This window comes from Perca flavescens, chromosome 8, assembly GCF_004354835.1.
Source record: "Perca flavescens isolate YP-PL-M2 chromosome 8, PFLA_1.0, whole genome shotgun sequence".
NCBI classification, from domain to species: domain Eukaryota; kingdom Metazoa; phylum Chordata; class Actinopteri; order Perciformes; family Percidae; genus Perca; species Perca flavescens.
The window spans coordinates 7117442-7138485 of record NC_041338.1 but is presented as its reverse complement, the minus strand read 5'-3'; the positions used below and the strand labels follow the sequence as shown (position 1 = coordinate 7138485).

Genomic DNA, 21044 nt, shown 5'->3' with positions numbered 1-21044 from the left:
CTGACACTCGCAGATCTATTTGCTCAAATAAGTTACTGTATATCAAACAGGTTAAGAGTGTGTTAGGGAGCATTGGAGCGTTTTCATCAAACCTTTAAAGGTGTCCTGGCACATGTATTTCATTACTTTGTGGTAATGTCTAAAGTTCTACCATGGACTCTATAACATTTTTTGTGGATAAAATGCAGGGCTCGAATACTGTAGGTATTTTTTTTAACTTTGTAGGACAAGTTGAAGAGAAATTTACTTGCCCCACTGGACAAGTTAAAACTCAAACAAAACAAAATGCCACTCATTTCGTCAATGTTACAGAATTGAAACAAATACATATTTTACCCCACAATCCCGGGCAGCGGGTCGGCGGGCCGCTAACGTTAGACCCAGCCCGCTGTTCAGCGCATTCTCCGAAAGCGAAGCAGCATGAAAGCACGGCGAGCTAGCCGGTGTTAGCTTGCTAACTCCACCTTAACGTTACCTCCTCACCACATCGTTCACAGAAAACAAGCTGAAAACAGAAGTCACTCGTGGCGATAGCAATGTGCTTTGTGTGGATGAAGCATTATATACGTTATTATGTGCCACTCATTCCGTTTATGTTACAGATTTTACTTTACCGATTTGAAACAAATAGCTACATTAACTAACGTTAGACCCAGCAGCAGCGGGAGAGCGGACCGCTGACGTTAGACCCAGCCCACTGTTCAGCTCATTCTCTGTAAGCGATACAGCATGAAAGCACCGCGGAACCAGCAAGCCAGGCAGCCGGTGTTAATTAGCTAACCTTAGCATGCTAACTATGCTTTAACGTTACCCCGTCCCCACATCGTTCACAGAAAACGAGCCGAATAAAGCTGTCACTCGTGGCGATAGAAGTGTGCTTTGTGCGGATGAAGCATGAAGTTAATTTGACTCTTGACGGCTGGCTCTCTGTCTCATAACGTTACTAGCTGCTCCGCTACTTGTTTGTAGCGGATTAAATATCAGGTAATAATCAACTGAAAAGTAGCTACACCTTTTTAAAGGATCCCTTGGTAAGTGAAATTGTAGAAATAATATATTGACTCAGTATCTCAGAATATAAACAAAGAATATCAAAGTAATGAGAAACTATAAAATATTGACTTAATCTCAATATATTGGCTTAGTATCATAATATATTGACTTAGTAACTTAGAATATTGACTAGGAATCTGAAAGTAATGAGAAACTTTAAAATATTCACTTAGAATCTCAATATATTAACTTAATAATTAAGCAAAGTATAATTTTGTATTGTGAGTCTGGAGATCCTTTTTTCTTGTTGAAGGGGAAATCTATTCTTGGGACACATTTGTTTCTACTGTTTAAACTGAATTGTATTAATGTTGATAGTGTTTGGATGCTTTCAATGGTTTCTTCAAATTCTGCATTAGCAAAACACAAAAGAAATTATAAAATGATGAATCTTTACCCGGACAAGTGACTTTTGTTCATGGACAAGTGAAACGTAAATGTACTTGCCCGAAGGACAAGTGCCTCAAAACGTTAATGTCAAGCCCTGAAAATGCCTTGGTTACCTTGTTTCGAGCCATTCTAGCATGGTACAGAAAGCCCGTAGGAAGACTCAGCTCGATTTGTGCCAGTTCTCATTAATATTCAATGAGCTAAGCTGTTTGACTCTGATTGGCTAAGAGCTAGCTAATGAGATGCTATCAGCATTCTTTACCCAGCGCAACTGAGCGAGCTCATGAATAGTAATGAGCTCAGGCAACACCACGTCAGATTGACCAGCTTTTGTAATTGGTCTGATTTCTCCGCTTATTTCTTTTCAGTGGATACAGCTGACAGAGGAGGTAGCCGTTTCTTTTCACATTCACGACATAACACAAACACATACGGACCTAACATATTTCAAAAAATACAAGTAAAAACGGTTTTATGTGGCAGAGCACCTTTAAGTCACTGTTGCAGGCTTATTGCACAGATAGGAAGGTCTTCTGTGAATGATGTCAGCACGGGAGGTCTTCCAAAAGAGCACTGGATTCAGCCTAAATGACCTTGGTTTTGGTCACACAGTACCAACTAGCAGTCCGTCAGGATGATTTGGCAATGGTTGATCCACCCAAATAAACGGATTCTGAAACAGAGGAGCCAATGTTAGGAAGCTGCTATGACCCCGTCATTAATGCAGACATAGACTTAAATTATTAGTCTGCCTGGGATATGTTTTGATTTAGTGTTGTTATGTAGGTCAGTGGCCAGAATGTGACCAGTCTCAATTTACACAGCAAGCTTGAAATTTAACCACAGTAGTGGGAGCAACAAGTTGGCGGACTGTGGAGTCATCGCTGCCCCTTTCTCTCTTGATGCTGCGCAATGTGTGTGTGTGTGTTTTTGTGTGTGTGTATGTGTGTATGCGTGCGTGCGTGCACGCAAGTGTATGTTTATGTTTATCCTAATAATAAGTCCTAATAATTTCAATTCATTGATTCACTCATCTACCAAAATCCATTTGATTTGATATTTTTGGAATGCTTATGATGGCAAATATTGATATATAAGATTAATACAGATTAACTAGTCACAAAGCATTCATTTTTAAATGTTTAATTTTTTGAAATTGCTTGAAAGACCTATTTTTAATTTTCTGATCTTTAAACTGTTAAATGAAGAGTTCAAGAGCCTATAATAAACTTAAATAGAATTATTCAGTAAGCAAAAATCAAGACCTGGCCATATCAACAGAAACCTGATGCATCAGATGATATATAATTACAACAAATATCTGCCTATCTGTGATACCAAATTTGGTATGCTTACCACATTTAACTTTTAGGGTGTCATCAAAACATTCAATATAAAGGCTACTTGTGGACACAGTGTGTGACACAGAAGACCTGGGAGTTCCTGCTTGTGGTTGTGGCTATGTTCTCAACAGCTTGAGATCATTTGAAACATTTATTGAGTGCTTGTTTTTACACCTACTCTAACAACAGAAAGAACAGGACCTTTTAAAAAGGATTAGTGAATACTGTTGACAAAGAGGAGGTCAGGTAAGGACAACTTTAAATGTTTAACTTTTCTTCATCATTGAGTGTCTAAACAAGAGGTTAGCATATATTCTAAGTAACAATAATTCTGAAAAACTTTAGTCACTTTGAAGTCAAAGCCTACCTGTAACGATACCAGACATGGTTCCAGTGTGGATATGTTTTGTATTCAGCTACATTTTAAATGCTGTTTAATTATGTAATATAATAAATTACATGGACTTAAAAACATTAGTCTAAGATGGAAGTTCCTTTCTAATTATCTAACAGACATCAGCCGCCACCATGAGTACGGACGCAGAGATGGCCACTTATGGCAAAGCTGCCATTTACCTTCGTAAGCCAGAAAAGGAGAGAATTGAGGCTCAAACTGCACCGTTTGATGCCAAGAGTGCCTGCTATGTGGCCGATGTCAAGGAGCTGTACTTGAAGGCAAAAATCATCAAGAAAGATGGTGACAAAGTAACCGTCGAAACCCTGGACACTAAGGAGGTTGGTATCAAGTCAGTCAGACTCAACCGGCAATTCAATATGATTAGTTCTCATTGTGACAAATGTCCTATTCCAGGAGAGGGTAGTGAAAGAAGCTGACGTCTATCCAATGAACCCTCCCAAGTATGACAAGATTGAGGACATGGCCATGATGACCCATCTCAATGAAGCCTCTGTGCTGTATAACCTCAAAGAGCGTTATGCAGCATGGATGATCTACGTAAGACAATCTGCCTAATGAGAAAAGAGAACTATTGCAAATTGCTATACTTGTAGGAAACATAGAGTTAACTGTTGAATCTCTATGATCACTTTCAGACCTACTCTGGGTTGTTCTGTGCTACTGTAAACCCCTACAAGTGGCTCCCAGTGTACGATTCTGAATGTGTAAGTGCCTATAGAGGCAAGAAGCGTATGGAGGCTCCACCCCATATCTTCTCTGTCTCTGACAACGCTTTTCAGTTCATGCAAACTGGTAAGTTATTACCATAACAATGTGGAATTTATCAGTATATGACATTTCTGTTGCAGTAAAGCATAGTTAATCATTTTGTTTTTGCTTTAACAGATAGGGAGAACCAGTCTGTCTTGATCACGTAAGTTTGTTACATCTACATTTGTTGACTTTGTTTAACATAGTCAAATATCTTGATCAAATTCTTAAATGTCTGTGTCCATACCTAGTGGAGAATCTGGTGCTGGAAAGACTGTGAACACCAAGCGTGTCATCCAGTACTTTGCAACAATCGCAGTTGGTGGACCGAAGAAGGACGACTCAAAGGTATGTTACTGTATGATTATAATTCAGGGTTCTTTCTCTATTAAAAATTAAGTCATTTCTTGACATTAATTCTAAACCTGGATTATAGGGGTCACTGGAGGATCAGATTATTGCTGCCAATCCCCTGCTGGAGGCCTATGGTAACGCCAAAACTATTAGGAATGACAACTCTTCTCGTTTTGTAAGTATGGAAAGATTTCTACACATGAGAGAGGTTGTCACAGATTGCCAATGTGGAAGCAACAATAAAAATCTTTTGTTCCAAACAGGGTAAATTCATCAGAATCCATTTTGGTGCAACTGGCAAACTGGCTAGTGCTGATATTGAGACATGTAAGTAATAATACTCATAGTACATACAAACAAAATTGAGGATTGGCCAGACTGTAATTTAAGAACAATATTTGTAGATCTGCTGGAGAAGTCCAGAGTGACATACCAGCTTTCTGATGAAAGAGGCTACCACATCTTCTTCCAGATGATGACTGGCCACATCCCTGAGATTCTTGGTAAGAAGATTGAGAGGATGCACATTGTTTAACCTTTTTTCATATGAAACAAATGTTCTGACATTTCCACCCTTTTTTGATCTCTAGATATCGCACTCATCACCACCAACCCCTACGACTTCCCCATGTGTAGCATGGGTCAGATCACTGTGGCCAGCATTGATGACAAAGTTGAACTGGAAGCCACTGATGTAAGTTATCTTCACTTCAAAATATTTTAATGCACTTTTTTCCATTTAATGGAAGTGCATTCTTCTAAAGTTAATATGTTTTGTGTTGACCTCTTTTGAACTCAGAATGCCATTGATATCCTGGGCTTCAGCAATGAAGAGAAAATGGCCATCTACAGGATGACTGGTGCTGTGCTCCACCATGGTAACATGAAGTTCAAGCAGAAGCAGCGTGAGGAGCAGGCTGAGCCTGATGGTACAGAGGGTGAGTACTGAATGTCAGCTCAGAGTGAATAGCTTGGAAACAACAGTAAGGAAGTTCTTAATCACACTGGTGTCTGTTTACATCATGATGGAAATCTCTGAACTATTTTCAGAGGCTGACAAGGTTGCTTACTTGCTGGGTCTGAACTCCGCTGACATGCTCAAGGCTCTGTGCTTTCCCAGAGTGAAGGTCGGAAATGAGTATGTCACCAAGGGACAGACTGTACCTCAGGTAAATATGAATCATCAATATCCTACTATTTTGTTGTGTTATGTTATGTTAGTTCTACTAAAACAAAAAAACATCTATAGATTTGTCATGTTGCTTAGGTATGAAAAATATAGAATATGATACAATTTTAAATCATTGTACCCAGAAATAACTTACAAAGCACTTAAAACTCAACTGTAAACTGTCTTGACAGAGAAAGTTTACTGGTAACATTGTGGTGGCTGTGGCTCAGGTGGTAGAGTGGTCGCCTACCAATCGGAAGGTTGTTGGTTTGATCCCTGGCCCTGCAGTCCCATGTTTGAGACTTTGGAATGACACTGAACCCTAAATGGTTCCTGATGCTATGCCATGGGTGTGTGAATGTTTGTTGGATATGCAGGTGTCACCCTGTATGGCAGCCTCAGCCCCTGTGTATGAATGGTTCCTGTAATATGTAAATGTTCTGTCATTAAGACTAGAAAAGTGCTATAAAAATACAGTCCATTTACATTGCAGATTTCAATTTTTCCTCACAAAATTATTAATCATTACCTTTACTAGGCCTATTTCTAACACTACCAACACCAAGTCAGCGAAAGGGTGACAAGTAAGGACAGCCTGGGACCCAAGTCTTTTTATTTCAGAGCTTTCAGGCTTTACCAGGTCAGGCTCCAACATAATATTATGTTCGACCTTCTGCGTGATAAATTTACAGCTCACAGCAACCTAATACAAAATGGGCTTTTGTTTGACATCTATTGTCGGCAAAATAAATTGTTATGTACGATATTTTATTGAGTTTCCTCTTAGTTAAATGCTGAGTCCATTTACCTGCGTGTGACATCTTTCGTACATTCAGGTCCCCACGTTCAACTGGATAACCAGACTCACTCACACATATTCCTGCCTTTATTAGAGAGATTAGAAGAAATACCAATAATCAGTACATAATGATTTTACAAAAAGGTTGACTCACATTAAATCACATTCTTTCTTTTATTTCAGGTGATGAACTCAGTGCCTGCCCTGGCCAAGGCTATCTATGAGAGGATGTTCTTGTGGATGGTCGTTCGTATTAACCAGATGTTGGACACTAAACAAGCAAGACAGTTCTACATTGGTGTCCTGGATATTGCTGGTTTTGAAATCTTTGACGTAAGCTTCATTTCAGAAGTTGATACTTTTCATATTAGAATCATTGTTATTGCCCTGCGAGAAATTATACTGATGAATTGTCCCTTCACAGTTCAACACCTTGGAACAGCTGTGCATCAACTTCACCAATGAGAAACTGCAACAGTTTTTCAACCACACCATGTTTGTCCTGGAGCAAGAGGAGTACAAGAAGGAGGGTATTGTCTGGGCGTTCATTGACTTTGGCATGGACTTGGCTGCCTGCATTGAGCTCATTGAAAAGGTAATCACTTAATTTGGTGATAATATATAATTGTTCTTTTTGGATTGTATGTCACCTGATGACACCTAATCAACTAATACTGTATTTCTCTCCACTTTTTTCAAGCCCATGGGCATCTTCTCCATCCTTGAAGAGGAGTGCATGTTCCCCAAGGCCTCAGACACATCCTTCAAGAACAAGCTGTATGACCAGCATCTTGGCAAAAACCAAGCATTTGAGAAGCCTAAGCCCCCCAAGAAAGGCAAGATTGAGGCCCACTTCTCCCTGGTGCACTACGCTGGTACCGTGGACTACAATATCACTGGCTGGCTGGACAAGAACAAGGATCCACTGAATGACTCCGTTTGTCAGCTGTACCAGAAATCCCCAGTGAAACTGCTGGCTATCTGCTTCCCTCCTGTCGTTGAGGGTATGATAGTAACTGCAGTAAACTAAAACATGTTTTTAGGTTACACTGTATATTTTCAACTAACTGTAGAATATGTTCATGTACATTTTATTTGTTATTCTAACAAAACATGTCTACTTAAAATCCTCAACAGATACTACCAAGAAGGGAGGCAAGAAGAAGGGTGGTTCTATGCAGACTGTGTCTTCACAGTTTAGGGTAAGGTTTAACATAGCAAACTTATCTTATATTCAATTCAATTTAATTTTATTTATAGTATCAAATCATAACATAGGTTATCTCGAGACACTTTACAGATAGAGTAGGTCTAGACCACACTCTATAATTTACAAAGCACCAACAATTACAATAAATCCCTCAAGAGCAAGCAGTGCGACAGTGGCGAGGAAAAACTCCCTCTTGGGAAGAAACCTCGGACAGACCCAGGCTCTTGGTAGGCGGTGTCTGACGAGCCGGTTGGGGGTGTAATGAACAGTGGCAATAGTAGTCACATTAATAATGGAACAGTGACTTCAATGGTAGTTGTAGTAGTTCATGTCATATCAGGGCGCTGCAGGGCGTTACAGGATATAGCGTGGCCCAGCAGAGCATGGATGGATGTAGCGGGAAGCTGCAGGGTTCAGCAGGACGCAGCAGGGTTCAGCAGGACGCAGCATGACATTGCAGGGCACCGCTGAGCTCAGCAGGGAGTGCAGCAGGACCACGGCGAAAGCTGGAACCAGGATCTTGGTGCCAACGTTCTCCAAGGAAATACGCTGGGGGAAAAAACATAAGGACTCCGCGGAGTAAACTCCCCAGAAGCTAGGATTAGTAACAAGCATTTCTGGGATGGGATACACACAAATAGTAATAGTAATAGAAAGGGAGAGGAGAGAGCAGCTCAGTGTGTCAAAGGAAGAAAGGAAGTCCCCCGGCAGTCTAGAACTATAACAGCGTAACTATAACAGCGTAACTAAGAGAGACAGGTCATAAGGAGAGGTAGCTTTTTCGGAACCCCTGCAGAGAAGCTAATACAGGTGAAATATGATCTCTTCTCTTAGTTCTTGTGAGAAAACGCGCTGCAGCATTCTGGATCAGCTGGAGAGTCTTAAGGGACTTATTTGAGCAACCTGACAGTAGGGAATTACAATAGTCCAGCCTGGACGTAACAAATGCCAAGAGTGCCTGCTACTCCTCAAGATCTGTCGTGATCTTGAGTCCACAAGTATACTGTATATATATCTCGGTTTATGCTCAAACTCACAATTGATTACATGTCATGATAAGACTCCCCATTTTGGATCTACAGGAGAACTTGGGGAAGCTGATGACTAACTTGAGGAGCACCCATCCTCACTTTGTGCGCTGCCTGATTCCCAATGAAACAAAGACTCCAGGTATAGAGAACACAATCTTAAGAGATTCTTTAGGGAGTGGTTTTGTTTTGTTAATACTGTTTATTTAATTGTTTGCTGATTTAACTAAGAAACTATTAAGTCAAAGAAGTAATTAAGGAATATATTTTTTACAGGTCTCATGGAGAACTTCCTGGTCATCCACCAGCTCAGGTGTAACGGTGTGCTGGAGGGTATCAGAATCTGCAGAAAAGGTTTCCCCAGCAGAATCCTCTATGCTGACTTCAAGCAGAGGTATCAATCGATATTGTAAGAGAATTTTGATACAGATTATTAAAAGAAAATGATCCCACTGACCATTAACTCTCTCAAAAAAAGGTACAAGGTGCTGAATGCCAGTGTCATCCCCGAGGGCCAGTTCATTGACAACAAGAAGGCTTCAGAGAAGCTGCTTGGGTCAATTGATATTCCACATGATGAGTACAAATTCGGACACACAAAGGTAAAGACCTCACTTTCTTTATTTTACTGTAGAATAATGACCAAAGAGGTTAGGCTGTTCAGTCTAGTGTGTTTGCTTGTTTTTCTGTTAACTATATATGTATTAAATGATATCTGTTAATAATAAATGAGAAAATCTAAAAAGTACTTACGTAATTGTAGAGTTTGGTGCTAAGGAATAAGTGATTTATTTTAAGTATAGAGGCAAAGTAGCCTGCATGTGGCCATTTATAAAACACCTCCGCCTTAGAAGCCGTGAAACATGTAGGGTAAGCGAAAATGCTTTAATGTTTTACAGGGTGTGACAAATTCACTATCTGAGTTCATCCTCCATTCAGTTTTATTTTTTGTTTGATCAGGTGTTCTTCAAGGCCGGTCTGCTAGGTGTCCTTGAGGAGATGAGAGATGAAAAACTGTCATCTCTGGTCACCATGACTCAGGCTTTGGCCCGTGGTTATGTCATGAGAAAGGAGTTTGTGAAGATGACGGAGCGGAGGCATGTTGAAAACAGCTCATTCTGAATCATGGTATAAAAATTACTAACACTATTGTCCATAACAGCTACTTCTTGTCCTCAGGGAAGCCATATATACTATCCAGTACAATATCCGCTCATTCATGAATGTCAAACACTGGCCATGGATGAAGGTGTACTACAAGATCAAGCCTCTGCTGAAGACTGCTGAAACTGAGAAGGAGCTGGCAAGTATGAAGGAGAACTATGATAAGATGAAAACTGACTTGGCTACTGCCCTGGCCAAGAAGAAGGATCTGGAGGAGAAGATGGTGTCCCTTATGCAGGAGAAGAATGATCTGCAGCTGCAAGTAGCATCTGTAAGTACACATCGACAGACAGTTGTGCTTTATATGTTTTTCAAAGTTGATGTGCTAACATGTATCTTTATAAAACTAAATAGGAATCAGAAAATCTGAATGATGCTGAAGAGAGATGTGAGGGACTTATCAAGAGTAAGATTCAGATGGAGGCCAAACTCAAAGAGACAACTGAGAGACTGGAGGATGAAGAGGAAATCAATGCTGAGCTCACTGCCAAGAAGAGAAAGCTGGAGGATGAATGCTCTGAGCTCAAGAAGGATATTGATGACCTGGAGCTTACCTTGGCCAAAGTGGAAAAAGAGAAACATGCCACAGAGAACAAGGTTCATAAATAATAATCAGTCCATCAGATCAAGTAAAATTATAATTATGATCGTTTAAAGACAAGATCTTTCTGGCACATTTAGGTGAAGAATCTGACAGAGGAGATGGCCTCTCAAGATGAGAGCATTGCTAAGCTGACTAAGGAAAAGAAAGCCCTTCAGGAGGCTCATCAGCAGACTCTTGATGACCTGCAGGCAGAGGAAGACAAAGTCAACACTCTGACCAAGGCCAAGACCAAGCTTGAGCAGCAAGTGGATGATGTAAGTTTACAAAGTCTCTTGGATTGGCAAAGCAGGATTCTTCTTGAATGTGATGATTAAAAACTCATCTTATTTCTTAGCTTGAGGGTTCTCTGGAGCAAGAGAAGAAGCTCCGTATGGACCTTGAGAGATCCAAGAGAAAGCTTGAGGGTGATCTGAAACTGGCCCAGGAATCCATCATGGATCTTGAGAATGAGAAGCAGCAGTCTGATGAGAAGATCAAAAAGTAAGAGTTTTAGAATTTGTACAACAAGAGCTCTTTAAAAAAAAAATTGCGGTCAACTGCATTAAATCTGTACTTTATAATTCTCACAGGAAGGACTTTGAAATCAGTCAACTCCTTAGCAAAGTTGAAGATGAGCAGTCACTGGGTGCTCAGCTTCAGAAGAAGATCAAGGAGCTCCAGGTGACATATGGTTTTACAGAAACCATTCCTGCAAATGTTTCTAATTTGTGTATTAAAAGTAAGCGTGTACTAAAAGACCATGAATCTATATTCAACAGGCTCGTATTGAGGAACTGGAGGAGGAGATTGAGGCTGAGCGTGCTGCTCGTGCCAAGGTTGAGAAGCAGAGAGCTGACCTCTCCAGGGAACTTGAGGAGATCAGTGAGAGGCTGGAGGAGGCCGGTGGTGCCACTGCTTCTCAGATTGAGATGAACAAGAAGCGTGAAGCTGAGTTCCAGAAGCTCCGGCGTGATCTTGAGGAGTCCACTCTGCAGCATGAAGCCACTGCTGCTGCTCTTCGCAAGAAGCAGGCTGACAGCGTTGCTGAGCTGGGAGAGCAGATCGACAACCTCCAGCGTGTAAAGCAGAAGCTTGAGAAGGAAAAGAGTGAATACAAGATGGAGATTGATGACCTCTCCAGCAACATGGAGAATGTTGCTAAAGCAAAGGTAAACAATGCATTACATGCTATTACCCAAATTAGTACAGTAATAAAAAGAACATTAATATTATAGATAAAATTTGATCACTGATCTCATCTCTATTTAATCATTAGGGAAATCTTGAAAAGATGTGCCGTACTCTTGAGGACCAACTCAGCGAACTGAAGACCAAGAATGATGAAAATGTCCGTCAAATCAATGACACAAGTGCACAGAGAGCACGTCTCCTGACAGAAAATGGTATCTACAGAACAAGCTATCTGTTAATGATGTGTTGTGTATGTTATTAAGAAACAAGATATAAACTAATGTATCATGACATCTTTCACACAAGGTGAGTTCAGCCGTCAAGTTGAAGAGAAAGAAGCTCTTGTCTCCCAGCTGACCAGAGGCAAACAGGCATTCACACAACAGATTGAGGAGCTGAAAAGACATGTTGAAGAGGAGGTTAAGGTAAGAAACATTTAAGTAAGTGTGTATTGGTATTATTCGTTTGGGATTCAGGAATTTTGTAAATTCAATCATATGTGTGAAACCAGGCTAAGAATGCTCTTGCCCATGGACTTCAATCAGCCCGCCATGACTGTGATCTGCTGAGGGAGCAGTTTGAGGAGGAGCAAGAGGCCAAGGCTGAGCTGCAGCGTGGAATGTCCAAGGCCAACAGTGAGGTGGCTCAGTGGAGAGCTAAGTATGAAACTGATGCTATCCAGCGCACTGAGGAGCTTGAGGAATCCAAGTGAGTAACATTCAAACAATTCAATGGCCAGTCTATGATTTGAGCATAACTCAACTTTGGAGCAAACATTTTACAGCTCTCCCTTATGATGTTAATATAGATCTTTAAAAACCTAACTAACCATTAATAACAATACTAGACTGATCATAAATTTCCCACCCACCCTTTCCAAAACTTGCTTCCGTAAGAACATTAGGCTTCAAACAAACAACAATGCAACACTCAAAATATAAGATCTCACGTTGCAGATTCTTGTTACTAAGGCTTCAGGTAACTTCATAGTTTTCAGTGGCAAACAAATCTTACCTTTTTCAAACAGGAAAAAGCTGGCTCAGCGTCTTCAGGAGGCTGAGGAGCAGATTGAGGCAGTGAATTCCAAGTGTGCTTCTCTTGACAAAACCAAACAGAGGCTCCAGAGTGAGGTGGAGGACCTCATGATTGATGTGGAGAGGGCCAATGGGCTGGCTGCCAACCTGGACAAGAAGCAGAGGAACTTTGACAAGGTAGCATTGTTTGCTTTGTGCGACCAAGCGATACAAACAATGAAAGATATATTTATTTGTCTTCTCATTGCTACATAACCAACTGAACAGTATAAATGGTGTTATTCAGGTGTTGGCAGAGTGGAAACAGAAGTACGAGGAGGGTCAGGCAGAGCTCGAGGGAGCCCAGAAGGAGACTCGTTCTCTCAGCACTGAGCTGTTCAAGATGAAGAACTCTTATGAGGAATCTTTGGATCAGCTGGAGACCATGAAGCGTGAAAACAAGAACCTGCAACGTGAGTTCTACATTATGTAACAGTTACATTGTATTCAACACATGTATTTCTTGTACATGTGTTGGAATAAAGTGTTTATATTTTACATTCTAAGGCTTAACAATACAAAACATGTTTATCTCTCTGCAGAGGAGATCTCTGATCTGACTGAACAGATTGGTGAGACTGGCAAGAGTATCCATGAGCTGGAGAAGTCCAAGAAGCAGGTGGAGACCGAAAAGACTGAGATCCAGACAGCACTTGAAGAGGCTGAGGTACGTTTTTTCTGGGGACATCTTCTGAGAAAAATCCCAATCATGGACAAATATACATTAAAAGGTTTAAAGGCAGAGATCAACATTTTATTATTTGATATCATCAGGGAACTCTGGAACACGAAGAGTCTAAGATCCTGCGTGTCCAGCTGGAGCTCAACCAGATTAAGGGTGAGGTGGATAGGAAGCTGGCAGAGAAAGATGAGGAGATGGAGCAGATCAAAAGGAACAGCCAGAGGGTGATTGACTCCATGCAGAGCAATCTGGATGCTGAGGTCAGGAGCAGAAACGACGCCCTGAGAATCAAGAAGAAGATGGAGGGAGACTTGAATGAGATGGAGATTCAGCTGAGCCACGCCAATCGCCAGGCTGCTGAGTCCCAGAAGCAGCTGAGGAATGTGCAGGCACAGCTGAAGGTATTGTTAGAAACAGAGCTGTTTCACAGACTATGATCAATGCAGGTACATTGTGGCATTCATGTGAATACTTTCCTATTTTTTCACTAGGATGCACAACTGCACCTTGATGATGCTGTCAGAGCACAGGAGGAGTTCAAGGAACAAGCTGGTATGGTGGATCGCAGAAATGGTCTGATGGTAGCAGAAATCGAGGAACTTAGAGCTGCTCTGGAACAGACGGAGAGAAGTCGCAAAACTGCTGAACAGGAGCTGGTGGATGCCAGTGAGCGTGTTGGACTTCTGCACTCTCAGGTGAACGAGCCCAATCATTTCTTCAATAATTAAAAAATAAAATGACATTTTAAATAACATGAAAACCAGGCATGTGATGACAAAAGTGCCTAAATCTTTTTTTGTATTTTAGAACACAAGCCTTCTGAACTCCAAGAAGAAGCTTGAGTCTGACCTGGTCCAGGTCCAGGGTGAAGTGGATGACACTGTTCAGGAAGCAAGGAATGCAGAGGAGAAGGCCAAGAAGGCCATCACTGATGTAGGTTTACATTTAATTTTCATTAATTCAACTCCAATGTGTTTTTTTAGATATAAGGGGGGGAATACTGGCGGGGAGAGGCGCCAGTGTCATGCTTGAACCCCAGCCAGGGTGATCGGCAATGAATGCGGGTTCAGCAGCCGCTACGGCACAGGCGAAGAGACAATAGAAGATATGGAGGAAGCTAATAACAGAAAAGAGAGTGACCAAGCAAGAGATAATCTTGTATAGGTTCTAGAAATTTTGGGAATAAAGTTTGTCTGCAAGACTATTAACTATTAATAGCAAGAGCTGGCCATCTTGCTTTTGGACTAGTAACGTTAAGTACTATTTCTTTTGCTGTTGCATTTAACGTTACTTGATGTTTGGCAGTTTGAAGTTACCATCTATCTACTATCCATATTTACGACAGCAGTGAATTGCACTTTGAAACTGTACGGGCTCCAAAAAAATGATGTTACGGAATGTTGCTTTAATGCAGGATGACTACTGCACCACCAGGCTTATTCTTTGTTATGGTGCTGGAAGCATCAATAATTCCAAATTGATAGAAGAAATATTCTGCACACTGCCTCCTCTGCAGGGATCTAATAGTTTGGATATCTCGTTTATCAAGATCATTCTTAGTAACATTTTATGCTGCATCGTCTAGGCTGCTATGATGGCTGAGGAGCTGAAGAAGGAGCAGGATACCAGCTCCCACCTGGAGAGGATGAAGAAGAACCTGGAGGTCACTGTTAAGGACCTGCAGCACCGCCTGGATGAGGCTGAGAACCTGGCCATGAAGGGTGGCAAGAAGCAGCTCCAGAAACTTGAGTCCAGGGTAAGAAAGAAAGAAAGAATTTCCAGAGCTGAACTTATTAAAAAAAGATGTATTCTTATTGCCTTATTGTTCATTAAAGGTGCGTGAACTGGAGGCAGAGGTTGAAGCTGAGCAGAGACGTGGAGGAGATGCCATTAAGGGTGTTCGGAAATATGAGAGGAGGGTGAAGGAGCTCACCTATCAGGTACAGTCACGTTGATAGTTAACATACAAATCAACTTAACATACTTTACAAAAAGATTTATTTACTTTTAAATAAACTTTAACAGACTGAGGAGGACAAGAAAAACGTTGCCAGGCTGCAGGATCTAGTTGACAAGTTGCAGCTCAAGGTCAAGGCCTACAAGAGGCAGGCTGAGGAAGCGGTAAGGACAGTATATAGATTTACACAACACTGAAAGTTTGATACTGTGGCAGATTTATTTTACGCGAAGAATACCTTTGGTGTTAAAGTAGATTCAAAAATGTCAATCTCTATGTTTTTTAGGAGGAGCAGGCCAACACTCATCTGTCCAAGTGCAGAAAGGTGCAGAATGAGCTGGAGGAGGCTGAGGAGCGCGCTGACATCGCAGAGTCCCAGGTCAACAAGTTGAGAGCAAAGAGCCGTGACTCTGGCAAGGTAAACATACAATCAAAATGTATTCAATCTCTTATTTAATAAGTTTCTGTATCTGACAGAAAGTTACTGTCATTTATATTTGTTTGAAAAGAAAGTGATTAAACCCTTTTTTATTATTTGTGTTTTTAGGCTAAAGAGGCAGCTGAATAAAGAAAACTGCCCGATCAGCTGTTTCAAATTATATAATATAATGTGAAATATGCTATAAAAATAAATGTTTTCCTTGTTACAATGAAATTGCTGTCTGCCTGCTTTTTTTTCATTGTATTATTTCCCTCAAAAGATAAGTGTCAGACTGGGAAATTGGCTATCCAGAAATCACATTTGTCTAACGAGTAATAGACGACCCAATTTCTAATACCAAGGCTACTTATTCACACTTTGTATTACTGTATTACAGTTTTTGAGAAAAAAAGTGACAGGCTTCATAATTCATACAAGCTAGAAGCATATGTACATTTCTGCTCAATTGGGCCTACATTTTTTTCAGTTACAAGTCCTAGCATGTCAACTGATTTGTTATGAATTTTATGAAGTTTAAAACTTTACACAGCTGCTGTAGTGCCACCATTAGGATGATTGACCCACAAAACTAGTTGAGGAAGTTTAGCATAGGATTGGACATACGTGCAAAGTTTTACACATGGAAGGCCGATTTTATGGTAAGAAAAATGATAATAATTAAAGCTGCAAGCAGCATTGGACAGGGCCTCACTCCTCTTCGCGCATCGGGGTTACTGGTGGTCGCCGATCCACGCAACCCTGCATTTGCACAACCGTCGGACACAGCACACATGGTGGAGTGTGCGCCATTTGAGATGGTGTATTGCAAAAGTTGTACCAATTGTAGTGGTTTGAGTACATGTGCGTGGTTAAAATATAGGGGGCGGCTCAGTATCACATGTATGTCACACAATATAAGTTTCATGTAAATCAGATGATGTTTGTCATAATAGGCTGTTTTCCTGTTGCCAGCAGGGGGCACTATGACCAAAATTCAATATTGGCCCGTAGATGTCCTCAGGCCTGGACTGGTTAGTTACAGCCACTTTCTCGTTCATCGCTAAACACTCAAAATGGCCGCCGTGCCACGCTTACACCATTTGATGAAAAGTTTTGCTTCTAATAACTTTTCATCTTTAAAGGTCCACTGACATGGTGCTCTTTGGATGCTTGTATATAGGCCTCAGTGGTCCCCTAATACTGTATCTGAAGTCTCTTTCCAGAAATTCAGCATTGGTGCAGAATTATAGCCACTAGAGCCAGTCCCACAATGAGCTTTCCTTAGTATGTGCCATTTCTGTGTCTGTAGCTTTTGAGGAGGAGAGAGGGGGGACAAGGTGGAGGGTGGTGGTGTGGCCTTGACCAACTGCCACTTTGCTCGTTTGAAAGCGATAATGTCTCTCTCTCATGGGTGGGCTAAATTCTCTGGGCGGGCAAAGCAGAGAAAGGGGAGGTAACCTTGCTCCTTATGACCTCATAAGGAGCAAGATTCCAGATCGGCCCATCTGAGCTTTCATTTTCTCAAAGGCAGAGCCGGATACCCAGGGCTCGGTTTACACCTATCGCCATTTCAAGCCACTGGGGGGCCATAGGCAGGCTGGGGGAACGCATATTAATGTTAAAAAACCACATGAAATGAAATTTTATTGCCATGGGACCTTTAAGGTGTTGAGATGGCACACACCAAATTTGAAGTCCATTGGATGAAATCTCTGGGAAGAGTTCGTTAAAGTATAGCACCTTGACTTTAGGCCTACTTCCTTCATTTTCTAAGTTGAAGCCCCCTCCTTTAACTTTTACGTAGACTTACGAAAATTGGTACACATATGTATCATGTTTAGACTTTTAAAATAGCCTTTTGGGGGTATACCGTTTTGACATAACTGTGCGAAATTAGTGTGTTTTTTGCTATTTCCATACCTCATACTTTTAACAAACTCCTAGAGATTTCAGCCGATCGGCTTCAAATTTGGTCTTAGTCATCTCAAGACCTTAATGATGTATTAGTATTAAAAGTTTGAGTTTTCCTAACATGGCCTTGCCTTGTCAGGGCGGCCATTTTGTGCGTTTTGCCATCAAAACAGGAAGTTCTTGTAACTCGAGTGCACATTGTCCAATCTGCCCAAAATTTTTCAAGATTCATAAGACTCCAACCCTGAAAGTCAAGGTGCTATACTTTAACAAACTCCTCTTAGAGATTTCTTCGGATCAACTTCAAATTTGGTCTGTGCCATCTGAAGACCCTAACGATGAAAAGTTATTAAAAGCTTGAGTTTGCGAAGTTGGTTGCGAAATGCATGGCGGCCATGGAGCGGCGTCAGCCAGTAACCCCGGTGTGCGCTGAAGTGCGAGGGCCCGTCCAGCACTTGCAGGTTTCATTTGAAGACTACATCCTTCTTTCACAAAGATAATTTAAAAAAGACAAAACCCTCCTTAAAAATAAATCACTTTATTCATAGTCAGTGAAATAGAAATTTAAAGCACTTTTATGTAAATTGTCCACATTATGTCCTCCAGAGTAAAGGGTTTCTTGTATAACGTGTCAAGTTGTGTCCGCTGGTAATGTAGGCTCTCAAATCAATGGTCATCCTGATTCATCTTCCTGAGGATACTGAGACTTTCCTGATGCAGTTTCTCCTCTGATGGTTTTTCGTACTGTGAGGTGAGTTTGTTAGGCTAGTTCTACAGTACTACATCATAGCGTACTTGTCCTGCATCTCCGACGCTTTAAATACGAAATGACGCAGTAAAATGACTATCCATGTGTCCATTATTTAATATTACATTTATCAAATTATTATTGCTCTCCCCTCGCAGTTCTTCCAGCCTTTAGAGGGTGAGGAAGCTTCTTCAAAATGCATCATAAACTGCGTATTAACGTGTTAGTATTGTCAACTAAGTAAATCTACATTACATAACGTTACACACAGTACAGCAGCAGGTTATACTGTAGCTTGTAATATTGGCCTAAAATAATATAAAGTAGTTACATAATAACTACAGTACAATTTATCGCTCAATTTCCTCCCCAAATGTGATGATTATTGCTAAGTGCATTTACCCTTTTTTTCATGGAATAGGTACCAGTAGGTAAAAAAATAACTACAGTATAGGTACCCAGAAAAATATGACTACAGTATAGGCACACAGTAGGTAAAACAATAACTACAGTATAGAGTATAGGTACCCAGTAGGTAAAAAATAGCCACAGTGTTGGTACCTAGTAGGTAAAAAATAACTACAGTATAGGTACACTGTAGGTAAAAAATAACTACAGTATAAGTTTTTTGTAGGATCCCAATTTTTACCCCCTTATTCCATAACTTAATATGTTGTTCCCCAGTATCTACATATAAGTATTGGTACGTACTGTACTGGTACACCATAATTCCAGAGTAATTATGCTGTACATTGCGGCCTGTAATCTAAAGCGTTACCATGTTTTGTTTTGAGACTTCAAAAATGTCAGTGTAGCTCATTGTTGTGTATTGAGTTATGGGTTTAACCACTAGAGGTCGCTGTAGACCACAAGACATTGTACTGTATGTTTTGTCAGACAATGTGTGATGAAGAAGAACAGTAAAGCTCAAAGTTCAGTTGATGCTGAAGTTTTGCTCGCATCTGTTCTACTGTGGATTACTTGTAATATAACACACATTTACATTAAATTTAATCATAACAGTTATGGTAATTGAATAAGTACTTTAACATGCCTTTTTTACATTTTCATCATACTTCTCTGTTATAATGAATTTAGAATAAACCTGCACTGATAAACAGCATTTAGTGCAATTGTCCGGTTTCATATTTGTCAGTGAACTTTTCAAATTACATTTAGGGCTACACTCAAAACATTCTGGGCTGAAGCCCCGGCAAAATCAGCTGATTCAGCTAGTTTTATTAACACACAATAGCATAACATTGAACTGTACTTCATTTAACTGGGAGAATATTACACATTACTCTTGATAAGTCTTGTTGTGTGGTGTAACTTTAACTTAGGTAAATGAGCAAATTTTCATCTGCTGGCTATTGAACAGCATGTCAAGGCAAAATGCGGCAGCAGTTAGCAAGACTATAACGTTAATATTTCAATGATAAAACATTATTGTTCTAGTATGGTTACTAAATTCTAACCTACCTTATACAGTTTCTAATAGTTAGATAACATTAATTAACGGCATTAAAAATCCTCGTTTTGCATTTTTCTGACACTCTCGTTAAGTTTGGAAATGTAAACTTGAATTTGTAGATATAACAAAATTGACGTTACATGTTTTACCACAAGTGGCTAACGTTACAGACAGTTTACACAGTAACATCAGATACATTTGCTTTACGGTGTTAGTCCTCTTATAACTGTGGAAATGTATGCAATGAGCTAGTAAGATTACTTTAACGTATGTAACTTATCGTACCCAGGGTGAGTGACATTGCCAGACTGTACAGGGCTGTGGTGGAAGCTCCAAGATTAAAGGAACACGCCAACTTATTGGGAATTTAGCTTATTCACCGTTTCCCCCAGAGTAAGACAAGTCGATACATACCCTTCTCATCTCCGTGCGTGCTGTAACGCTGCCTGACGGCTCCAGCATTAGCTTAGCCTAGCATAGATCCTGCAGGTAACTGGTTCCAACTAGCCTACTGCTCCGAATTGTGACAAAAGTAACAAAATAACGCCAACATGTTCCTATTTACATGTTGTGATTTGTATAGTCACAGCGTGTACAAAAAACAAGGTAACATGAGACACAGCCATCTTCTAACAGTAAACAAACCGGGAACTATATTCTCAGACAGGCTTGCTGCGAGCATATCACTCCGCCCAAGTACTATATTCTTCCACCTAAGAATATAGTTCCTGGTTTATTTACGGTTAGAAGACGGCTGTGTCTCATGTTACGTTGTTTTTTGTACACGCTGTCACTCTATAAATCACAACATGTAAATAGGAACATGTTGGCGTTATTTTGTCACTTATTCGGAGCAGTAGGATTACTGGAACCATTCACCTGCATGTTCTGTGATGGGCTGATGCCGCTGGAGCCGTCAGACAGCATTACAGCACGCACGGAGATGAGAAGGGTATTTATTGACTTGTCTAACTCTGGAGGTTACGGTGAATAAGCTAAATTCACAATAAGTTGGCGTGTTCCTTTAAGTTACGTTCTGCCGTCTGTTTAGAAGTGGTGCATTTCCAGCTCACATCAACTTAATACGAAATAGTGTCTGTTGATATCTAGTGTCGGCAAACTGGCTTTTCATTGAGTTTCCTTTTAGTGAAATGCTCTGAGTGAATTTAAGCTGGGCTTTTATTGTGAAGGGTAGACACCGAAGAGCCAGCTAGCCAGCAGTTACGATGTTCCTGTCAGCTATCAGCTTGTGCTCCACGAAAGAGAAGGAAAAGTTTGGTTGGTATATCCAGCAATAACTTTGGAAGCAGCAAAAACTCTATGG

The 21044-nt window shown here is 40.6% G+C and overlaps 1 protein-coding gene across 1 annotated transcript; it reads left to right on the top strand.

Annotated features, from left to right (window-relative positions):
- Window positions 1–2892: 2892 nt before the first annotated feature.
- Window positions 2893–15758, top strand: LOC114560009 (myosin heavy chain, fast skeletal muscle). The gene is made up of 40 exons (XM_028585120.1): window positions 2893–3032; window positions 3300–3521; window positions 3598–3741; window positions 3840–3996; window positions 4090–4117; window positions 4206–4302; window positions 4391–4483; window positions 4572–4635; window positions 4713–4811; window positions 4899–5002; window positions 5108–5246; window positions 5359–5477; window positions 6462–6611; window positions 6703–6873; window positions 6979–7282; window positions 7416–7480; window positions 8571–8658; window positions 8793–8910; window positions 8995–9118; window positions 9477–9613; window positions 9696–9951; window positions 10035–10277; window positions 10362–10538; window positions 10619–10764; window positions 10854–10944; window positions 11043–11432; window positions 11540–11666; window positions 11761–11879; window positions 11966–12162; window positions 12482–12665; window positions 12775–12940; window positions 13070–13194; window positions 13302–13610; window positions 13701–13904; window positions 14017–14142; window positions 14795–14965; window positions 15045–15149; window positions 15235–15330; window positions 15453–15584; window positions 15714–15758. The coding sequence occupies exons 2-40, from the start codon at window positions 3315–3317 to the stop codon at window positions 15732–15734; spliced, it is 5793 nt and encodes a 1930-aa protein (XP_028440921.1). The 5' UTR covers window positions 2893–3032; window positions 3300–3314; the 3' UTR covers window positions 15735–15758.
- Window positions 15759–21044: the final 5286 nt, after the last annotated feature.

What these genes read in the sequence shown, in the direction of transcription:
- LOC114560009 (XM_028585120.1), top strand. Translation starts at nt 3,315, where the DNA reads ATGAGTACGGACGCAGAGATGGCCACTTATGGCAAAGCTGCCATTTAC. An exon ending in CTTCCCTCCTGTCGTTGAGG is followed by an intron (nt 7,283 to 7,415) that starts GTATGATAGTAA and finishes AATCCTCAACAG; the next exon opens with ATACTACCAAGAAGGGAGGC. An exon ending in AGAATGTTGCTAAAGCAAAG is followed by an intron (nt 11,433 to 11,539) that starts GTAAACAATGCA and finishes TTTAATCATTAG; the next exon opens with GGAAATCTTGAAAAGATGTG.